Source organism: Schistocerca gregaria, chromosome 6 (assembly GCF_023897955.1).
Source record: "Schistocerca gregaria isolate iqSchGreg1 chromosome 6, iqSchGreg1.2, whole genome shotgun sequence".
In the NCBI taxonomy this organism is placed as follows: Eukaryota; Metazoa; Arthropoda; class Insecta; order Orthoptera; family Acrididae; genus Schistocerca; species Schistocerca gregaria.
Window position 1 is genome coordinate 202,003,882 of NC_064925.1, and position 11,209 is coordinate 202,015,090.

Sequence of the window (11,209 nt, forward strand, 5' to 3'; positions counted from 1 at the left end):
CTCTAACACAGAACCTTATTTTTTGTAGGCAATGCTCCTACTGACTAACATATCCAGAAATCTGCTCTCACAGATTAACTTCTGCAATTATCCTTCTTCTACTTCCCTAAGTTCACAGAAGCTTTCATGATTAAATTGCTGACCTAACACTCCCCCCCCCCCCCCAAAAAAAAAAAGGGTATTGGAGAGAAACAGATTAGCCATAGCATAGTCTGTGATATAGGATGTTCATGGATCTGATGAGCACCAGAGTGACAATAAAGATGTGGCAGCCATAAGTTCCCAACAGTGACCATATTCCGGCTAGGATTACTGGGATGTCACAGCTTTTTACACTGGACCCACTGCAGTTTATTTTTAGCCTCCCATCTTCCTGATGACACACAGTCAAATTAATTGATGAAGTAAATTAATATGAGCGGGGTAGTAAACTTTCGAGTGCTGTAGCTCTTCTTACTTCTATGCTTACTAATAAAAACTGGAGAGGAATTCACATTATGCAAGAAACAATTTTCTAGTTTTATTTTTACCCAGGCACATTTCAGCACATCCTATGCCATCTTCAGTGGGATTTTTGTTTATTTTCTTTCTGAAAACTTATTGTTGCATATTAACATCTCTTGTAGTTTACATGAATATTTGGCTTAGAAGTATTTACATTTCATAATCGCTCCATCTGAAAATGTAAATACTTTAGAGACAAAAGTTTATATAACCGACACAACAGATTAATATGTAACAATAATTCTCCAGAAATAAAATAAACAAAAATTGTGTGGACGATAGTACATAAAGTTCTGAAATATGCATGGGTGAGAACAAAACAATAAAAGTTACAATTCTGCTCCGGTTCTTGAGGAGAAGGTTTAAGTGCCTAATTGGAAAGGAATTTTTACCTCTGCACATTACAGCTCTTTCCTTGCTTGTGTGGGAATTGCGTTCTATGTATATCTGATGAATGTAGGTATCTGTCATAATGGATGTATGCACAGTGTAGTGCCATATTTGTGATGTACCATGACAGAAGACAGATGGTGAAATCCAACGCCAGCATATAGCCTACTCCTCGTGAACAGCACCATGGAGCTGCCAAGTTTAACATTATCATCCAAAGAACGCATCATCCTTGACGGCATCAAGATGTTTTTGAATTTAATACACGGCACTGATGTTAACTCTGATAATTAGGTACTTCACCTCTTCTTGCTAGCCAAATACAGGTAGTGAAAATTTCTTCCAACCTCAGGATTTGAACCACTACATCGAAGTCAAGCTGCATTGCACAGGTACAAATTGAGTGACCTCAGCTGCAGAGGTAGGTTTATTTATCTTAGAGAATAGCACATCAACCAAATGAAAGGGGTTGTTACGTCATCAATTACAGGGCAAGGGGAAAGACAACAGATAGACTACAGTTGAGTCAGTGTAAGAAAATCCCTGACAGCTGCAGTGGGCTGCATGCAGCAGCTTCACATGCCTACCTCAAACAAACCATGAAAAGTATTTTGTAAATATGTCTATTACAATGCCTCAGAGTTGCTGCAGCTGTTTAAAAAATTTTCGCCTATAGACGCTACTGCTATGCAGCTCAAAACTGGCGATACCACTGAAAACTGTAAGCGACCTTCTACACTCACTCGACTACAGAAAACTTACTTGAAATATCTAGGTGAACATATCCATATAGAAGTTTTATGAAGTGATTGATGATATGGAAAATAAAACTGTGAAAATCATAATGAATGAAATTTTCACTCTGCAGCGGAGTGCGTGCTGGTATGATACTTCCTGGCAGATTAAAACTGTGTGCCAGACCGAGACTTGAACTTGGGACATTGGCCTTTCGCGGGCAAGTGGTCTATTGACTGAAATACCCCAGCATGACTCATGAACTGTCCTCACAGCTTTACTTCTGCCAGTACCTAATCTCCTACCTTCCAAACTTCACAGAAACTCTCGTGTGAAACTTACAGTACTAGCACTCCTGGAAGAAAGGATACTGCGGAGACATGGCTTTGCTAAAGCCTGGGGGATGTTTCCGGAATCAAATTTTCACTCTGCAGTGCACTGTGTGCACTGGTATGAAACTTCATGGCAAATTAATCTGCAGTTTTAATCTGACAGGAAGTGATATTGGGTCGTGGGTCATGCTTGGGTAGCTCAGTTGGTAGAGCACTTGCCCACGAAAGGCAAAGGTCCTGAGTTCGAATTCTTGGTATGGCACACACAGTTTTAATCTTACAGGATGTGAAAATCATGGTGTATTTTCATTGATTAACATCAAGACTAGCATAATCACAATAATATTCTATGGCAATTCAACATCATTATAAAATATTATTCCAATAACATGTATATGATAATATAATGTGTTTAGTGTATGTGCACCAGCCTACAGCAAACTCAATAACCACACACACCAGCAACAGATTCTCAGTACATCAACCAACCTTATGAGATTTGAGCAACTGGTATAAACTTGAAAATCAGTATGGCATTTATAAAGACAATATAAGAATAAAAACAAATTCTCCTAATCAAAATTCAAAGTTGCTCTGACACCTGGAGGAGGAATTATACTGGAAAAAATATGCAACAATCTTCAACAAATTTGATGCACCGATAAGACACAGTTCATGCTTGATAACTCTTGACATCTTACAAAGATTTTGAGTGTATAACAGCTAGATATAAAAATAATACAATAATGATTTCCATTACACTATCTAGCTTCAACTGTGAAGTTCATCTAATGAAAAATGTATCTCCTCTATATCCCACTCTTCAAAATGATGATTGTTTCTGAACAGTCGGATAGTGCTATTGACATAAACTGGAAAAAAAGCAAAAACAAAAAACTAATATACTTGTATAAAATATGGCAAGCGGACTTCATTTTCTGGTAAAAATTTTTGGTTTCACTGCAGTTTCACCTGTTTATTACTAATAACTGTGCCAAGCCATTACGTAGACTTACTGTACTTCATGCACAATCATTTATTAAATACTTCATAAATACAATACTATTTTGTTGATAACTTTCTTTTAAAACAAACTGTTTGCAAGTGTTATTATTCTGTTTCATAAAACAAGCATAAAAAAATGATGTTCAGTTTAGCAAAACAAACAAAAAAGGAAAATCATGAATACCGTGAAAGAGAATCATCAGATATGAGTAGAGAAATAAAATCTGCTGCAGCATTAAAAACTATCAGTTCTTGCATATGGCTTCCTCAGGCACTTCTTTATATAGTTGCATCATCATATGACGGAAATGTTTCAATAGGTTTGTCGTACTTTTCTTCACTACAAAAATTTTCTTACTCAGGTGATCCAGTGTGATAATCATAGTTGAGTAAAACAGAAAGGCTGGCGCATTTAAATGAAAGGAGCAGAAACCAAAACCAAGCAGATACTGCGTTGACATCATATTACATGATACGTCATTTCAAAAATATACATATATCTGAATATTACCCGCTCTAACCCACAATCTTTACTTACCTGAAGAAACAATTCAAATAATATTTCTTCCGTTACTTTTTCTGATATATTACCACAAAACACTGTTCTTTGATCTTCACTCATTATGTGACAGAGAGGTTATATTTCATCAACTTCACCGTGTACAGACAAAGTGCTAACAGTTGACTACACAGAAAAGCTTCTTCTATTGCGTGTCAATATTAACAACAATATTTTGATATCAGCCAAAGCGTTCGGGCAGTGAAATATAGTCTGTTTATACAACCATATTCCGACATGAACAACAGACTACAGTACAGACACACATTACAATTCAAAGTTCAAACACTGTATAGTCTTTGACAAAGCGTATATTGGTTGGTGGAGGCAACGCTTTGTACTTTCATTAATTACTGCTACAGCTAAATTTAATAATTTTGTCTGAAACTTTGTTTGGATGTTTGGTTTGAAAGCACACTTTCCATTGTAACGCGTATTTTAAAATCTTCATTTGAGCATGTATCTTTGTTTCTGGCGAAGTTCGATATCTGTCGAATGAGTATTGCAAAGGTGTATATTTTATAGGTCGTTGTTGTTTTACAGACGGAACGCGTGTTTATATTTAGTAGTCACGGAAATGAATGACTTGTGTTGTGTTTGAATTGTTACAATTGTAGACGCATTGGCGTGAAGCTTGTCAGGACGTTGGAATGTGATTCGTATTCAATTTTGGAGGATAGTTCTATGTGCTTTGAGCTACGCTAGTAACTGGTTACTAACTGCTGTTGAGCAGGATGATGAAGTGTATGCTTATGTAAATGTGCAACGTTTTTACAGAAGTGTATTCCAACTATAAAACTAACGACAATGCAACCGGTGAGTCACATTGTGGCCGTGCGAATTGTGCCCCTCTGCTGGACCTCGTGTAGACATACCTTCTGCTATAATATATGGGGCTTAAAAGCGCATAACCAAGCTGAATCGCAGCGACGAGCGGATATTATCCGTAACTCTTCATCAAAATTTTTACATACAGCGAGTGCTGAGGCCAAGATTAGTTTGTCAGATGACAGCAAAGCAACACTTCGAAAACTTGTGGAGGACGTTGGTATCGATGAAGAAACAGTTAATAAAGCCTTTCGTAAGGAACCGAGATTGCTTGATGTACACCCCTCAATTTGGGAAAATAGTTTGAAGGCATTACGAGCTTGTGGTTTTTCTGGAAAGGAGTGCCTAAGCATGTTCATAGCATCACCTTCGTTATTGAAAACTAAGCCCGATGCTCTATTATCGGGCATGAAAAACTGGCAAAGCACTGTCCTTGGCGAACAGAAACTGATTTCATTGCTCACGTTATATCCGCAGCTGTTATTCGTCGAACGCCACGAAATTTATAGAAGATTTCCTGTTTTGAAAACACTGTCATCACAGGACAATGTTGTAGAACTCCTGAGACGTTATCCAGACTACATGTTCGTAGACTGGAATGACTTCTTGGCTAAAGTGAATTACGTGGAAGAAGAGATGAAAATAAACAGAATTCAAATATCAAAGTGTGATCTATTGAGTTGTTCACTACTTGAATTAAGGACTAGACATATCTTCTTAGAACGTACTGGTAACTACATTCCTCCAAATCCTAAAACGGCAGAACATTTGCCAAACAAAAATCCGAGTTTGAGGCAAATAATAGATAGTGATGATATCCATTTTGCAACAAAACTTGCAGGGGTGACGGTAGAAGAATTCGAGGTTTTCCGGGAACTATATAAAGAAGAACTTAATCAAACTGTTTATGATTACTCTGATTCCGACTGAATTTGCCCATGGTTGTGGCAAAATAGCTAATAAATAAATATTTTATGCTCCTTACTTTTTTATTCTCATGTGTTTGTTGAGTGTGTTACCTATGTGAAATATTCTTTTTAATTACATTCAGATCCCTCCCAAGGTTGTTTGAAGATACAAGTTTTCTGTTCTTTTATTTATAATTCAATGTAATACTTTAGAGTTGTGTGCAAATGGGACTGTCGCTTATTTGTTGGAGACATTGATAGTAGTTTTAGGGAATAGATAAAGCATAGTGGTACATTTTGATCAGCTTGTGGCTGTTTCAGCCAAAGGGATGGTGACATAATTTTAACTCACATTTGTGATAGAGATTTTTATAAAATGACACACACATTTTATAGTTCCTTGAGTGAAAAAACAAAGATAAAATAAGTCAGATCATAATTATTAAATTATCATTACTTCATCACCCCCCCCCCATTTAATAATTCCATTAACTATTTTCAAATTTCATTATCACCATCTTCATTCAAGCACAGTCTATGGAACTCTACACTCGAAATTGCTTTAATTAAAATATCTACCACTTGTTCCTTGGAGCTTATGTATAGAAAATTCAGACGTACTTTGTTATATGTCATACATACGAAACTGTATTTAATATCCACATGTCGTAGTCATCTATGTTCCATTTATGTGAAATACATATGCTTTACTGATCTTCATAAATGGTTGGTGTTTTGACAAGTATTTTAAATTCTTCAAGAATATCCTTCAGGTGCGGGGGTGTCTATTGTAGCAGTTGTCAAAGGTGTATGTTCTGGTTTTGTTAATAGTGAAACACGTCTGTCTCCTTGTTGCCCAACAAACAGTATTTCCAAAATCCTCTTATGGATTTTTTTGCCTTATACGCTTCCTCAGTCAGAATCAGTTTAGCAGAAAAGAACATTTGAATTTCCATTTTTGTAACACAGATCAACATAAGGGTATCTTTAACACATTGAAGAATTCATTTCAAATCTTACTAGTGGAATTCAGTTGATTTATTTTGATGGCTACTAAAATAGTTAATTGTTGCACTTATGTTTAGTGTTGTAACTGTCATTACATACATAAAACAACTTCTTAATTCTGTGTGTTCCCCCCCCCCCCCCCCCCCCCCTCCCACACCAGGTCACCACAAAATTCTTCACTGGGGATTGCCTTCAGTGTTTTACAGGATTTACAGTCTTCCATGTTGAATCATTTCAATAACTTTTCAGGATAACACATTGCCTAAGAAACATTTTCCGATTGGTCCTCTGTGTACTTATTCCAAGAAATAATTTTTCTCCAAGTTCACGCATTTGAAATTTTATTTTTAACATCATCTTAATATTGGAGATTTTGCTTTTGTGATTCCCAGCAATTAGATTGTCATCTACGTATAGCAGCAAATAATTATTATAAATCATCAGTGCTTTGAACATAGACACATCTATTGCTTCAAATTCCCAAAACCTGATTTCCTTTATAAAATTATCAAACGTAGAGTTCCAACCTCTTGAGGAACTTTTGTATAAATTTCTTGAGTAGTTCTGCTCGCAGGAATGCATTTTGTACATCCATTTCTTCTATCAACAAATCATGTTTATTCACCTTATTAAGAAAATTCCTCGATGTCGTGATTGGAGCAACTGGAGCAGATCTCATATCCTGATACCTAAACATAACATTTAGTAACTAAATGTGCCTTATATCTTTCAGTATTTCTAGATGCAGCTCATTTTACTTTATGTGCAGGAAGTGGTGCATAAGACCAGATTCCATAAGATAGCAGTGTGTCTAATTGTACCTTTACCGCTTTTGTTCATTCCTCTTCTTCACTCTGACCCTTCACATCTGTAAAATTCTGAGGTGAGTTTTCACAAATGCTTCTGCAGTCAAGGGTAATGATGCATAATTCTCCAAATATCTAGATTTTCTTGTTATTCCATCACTTTATTGCAGAGGTTCTGCTTCCATATCATATCAAATCATAGGCTCTGAGTTGTCGTAAACAGTTTGTTCAGTTTCCTCAAAGTTCATTTCATTCTGATGTCCTTGATCTTCTGCTGTGTTCTGTGTTGTAATGTCCATTTGAACAGTCTCCCTTAAGATCCAATTATAACTACTTCAGCCTTCAAATAAAAACTTATCTTCTTCAAAAATTACATCTCTTCAAAATACAGTCTTTTGTGGTTTGGGGCACCATAATCTGTAACCATTGGGGCAATATCCAGTCATGAAACATTTTGAAGACATGGTGTCAAACATACTTGTCACTACTCTGTAAGTCTTTCTTCACACAGGATGGTTGCAGGATCTCTGGCTGTTCATTATAAAATTTCAAATCGAAACACCTTCAGAATCTAAATTTCAAGTTTTATTTTATTTCTGCTTCCAGTTTCAGCATTACACTATGTTATCTTCAGGCCCCCCTGACCGACACGTGGGAAGAATCCCACCTCCTGTGCAGTTGATATGGTGGTCAGCATTCAGTTGTTGGTATCCCTAGGTTTATTTTTTAAAAAAAGTGATCCCTTCAATCGTCACTCGCAGGTTGTTAAGATCTGAAGATGGTGTAGTGTATCGCCGAAACGGGTAGAAAAAATAATATAAAACTTGAAATTTAGATTTTTGTTGAGACATTTTTTGCTTTGAAACGTGCATGCATGCGACACGCCCATAAACACATAGTTTCTTCAAATTTAGCTTCCTCTCGTACTATACGGTTGCAGGAATTTGTCCATCAAAAACTGAAGTAGGACTGCTTCTGGCCAAAATTGTTTTCCAGGCTTGCATCCAGAATCATACAATGATCATTTTCGGTGATAGTATGATGCAGCGCTTCAGTTTGGAACCGCGTGACTGCTACGGTCGCAGGTTCGAATCCTGCCTTGGGCATGGATGTGTGTGATGTCCTTAGGTTAGTTAGGTTTAATTAGTTCTAAGTTCTAGGCGACTAATGACCTCGAAGTTAAGTCGCATAGTGCTCAGAGCCATTTTAGTATGATGCAGACATTCTGGAACTGCATTTTGCTGAGCTTTATAGCTTTTCATAAAATTGAACTGCACCCCCTTTTCTTCAAAGAATTTCATTTGAATTGCGCGCACGACTCTTGACACTTAAAAATCAGCTAATGTTCATGTTAAAATGAGCAGTAGCCATTCCATGGTATACTTTAAAACAACAAAACACTTAAGTCTTTGATCGCATACTTCAAAATAATGAAACAATTCAGTGTTTGAAGAATATAAGCTGTTGTAAAGTGAGTATATGCTTCAGTGAAAGTCACTATATATTACTTTCAATCAAAAGAAACATGCTATGGGATCAAGCACATCACTAAACCTGTATATCGGTTCAAGTGGTTGTTTGGCTTGAAAATGAGACTGAATATGTGGTAATCATGTTTGTTTCCTCTCTATGCAGACCAAATATTTATTTACAAGTTCAGAAAATGTTGCTTTGTCCAGTCCCTCTGCTACATAATGAAGCATCTTCATATATTTAAGGTTCGAATATCCTGAGAGTTTATGCCTCAAGTGTACATCGCTGCCTCAAACACGATCACTACACATGGAATTATAGGGGTGGTGAGCAGCAGACTAGTATAAATTACTCTTGTTGCGACTCTTACTTGAGTCTGGACTACTTTAGCAGGTTACCCCATAGTAATACACTGTTGAAGAGCACAACTTCTGTTTACTTGTTGAATTGTAACTAAAGTAGTAACATATTGTTACTAAAGAAGAAGCCATTTCTGCATCATGGTGGCACGCCCATTTTGTTTGAAAATATTTACTGCCAGCAGACATTATTGCACATTTTGAAAATAATGTTGTGTTAACATAATTTCAGCTGAAAAGTATTATTAAAAATCAAAGAAGCTAAATGCTGTGGAAGACTATTGTTCAGTCCTTAACCCTGCCATCTACAGCTGACACTGTCCATTATTGGTGAAATACATATTGCATCTGTTTTGCTGCTGTATATATACATGATGTAAGAGAAATTCATATGTAAGCTGCAATCGGGCATTTAAATAAATCCAGTGGTGACAAGTGAAAATTAGTGCTAAACCGGGACTTAAAACTGGATTTCCTGCTTAACCTGAGTGGTCGTTTTAACTGCTTCAGTTATGAGGGCATGCTTTCTGTCCAGCCCAGATTCTCAACTTATCATACACTACACGAGGAGCGTCCACTGTCCATTGTCCTCATCACTTGCAGCTTCACCTGATTCACACAAGAGTTTGTGTATCCACACTGAAGGTATTACTATTTGCTGTCATATATATATGACATAAGAGAAATTCAGACCACACCTGCAATTGGGCATGAAATAAATTCTGATAGAAAAGAAATTGTTGCAGTTTCTGTATAGTTGAGCTTATACTCCAGAAGGACAAAGTGCAGGTAATCTGTACACAGTCTGTAACCTCTATGACACTCTGGACCCTGCTAATTCAATAGAAACCCTGGCTTTTCCTTAATATATTTTCTTTGTTCTGTGGCATGAAAACATGCAGTGGCTTTAAGGCAATTAGAGAACCAGCATTTGAAGCTGACTGCTGAACGATTCTATTGCTGCCGACATACGTTGCGTGTACGGAGCATGAAGGTTAGATTCGAGAAATTAGGGTTCGTGTGGAGGCGCACAGACAGTTGTTTTTCCCTCGTTCTATTTCCAAGTTGGACAGGAGGGGAAATGACAAGTAGTGGTACAGGGTACTTTCCGCCATGCACTATACAGTGGCTTGGGAGTGTCGATGTAGATGAAACTGTTTATCAGACTGTTTCAAAGCTTTTTCAGCAATAGTGTTATAGATTGTGATGACATGCCTTACTACGATTTGATAAGAACCATTGTGAAAGATTCGCAGTCCACAAAGAAGTTGCAATCTAGGAGACAAAGCACTGTTCTCGTCAGAACGATGCAGTAACAGCTCAAGCATACCAAGCAGCGATTCAAAAAATTCCTTACGAAACCTAAATCATTGTTGCTGTAATCACAGATGGAGTCTCTTCTCTCCAATAAAACCTCTATTTGTGTGATGTACACCTCTTCCTTATTTCCAAACATTCTTCATAGTTCGTGTAATCACAGAATTCAATGTCTGACATGAAGAAACGAAGGAATGCACCTTACTGTCCAACTTTACTCTTACTGCTGCTTAGGAGCAAATTTTGGTCTTATTTCCTCCTCAAGTTATTAATGTGGTAGTGTGCTCTTTGATGGTGCACTCCAGCAGTCATGGAGTAAATAAATTTACTTCTAGGTAAATGAAAACTTTACTCCTTTAGTTTAGTACTGTTGACTTGAAGTACCTGGCCATTTCTGGTTTACACAATGGCAATAAAGTGTTTAGTAAACCTGATGCTACAAGGACACCTTTTATTTTAACTTAAAATTCCTGTCCACGGACAATGCTTTCAGCATCAACTCCTTCGACCTTCCTGCTAACAAAAGTGTATCTGTTTTGGTAACCTTTACTGTTGGACTTTCCACTTCCTTTACATCAAAAAGTAGATTCAGTAACTAAATGTTTTGCACCCCCCCCCCCCCCCCCGCCCATAGATCCCCCCCCCTCCCTCTACCCCCCTCCTCCCTCCCTCTTCGATTCTCAAGTCCAGAAATCACTCTTCTCTGGCATCTGGATAGCTTCTGGTAACAGTTGGGAAAGAAAAATTATTTTCTCTTCCTTCTCTTTCTTGTAAACTTTATGCTACATTTACAAAAATTTTACTTTGATGTCTTTTTGACAATTTAACTTTTTACTGTGCCCTAATATTATCTGGCTTCCCACATCTGTAACAAATGGACCTATATTTAGACCAAACTTTGGTTGCATTGTACATTTCTTGAAACATTGCCACTTGTTACTTCCTTCGATCTTACTGTGAGACAAATGCTGTCGATGAAGGTAAT

General features: G+C 37.1%; 1 protein-coding gene across 1 annotated transcript; it reads left to right on the top strand.

The window, feature by feature from the left end:
• Nucleotides 1-3,585: 3,585 nt before the first annotated feature.
• Nucleotides 3,586-5,337, top strand: LOC126278958 (transcription termination factor 4, mitochondrial). Its single transcript, XM_049979238.1, has one exon. The coding sequence runs from the start codon at nt 4,333-4,335 to the stop codon at nt 5,281-5,283; it is 951 nt and encodes a 316-aa protein (XP_049835195.1). The 5' UTR covers nt 3,586-4,332; the 3' UTR covers nt 5,284-5,337.
• The last annotated feature ends 5,872 nt before the right edge of the window (nt 5,338-11,209 follow it).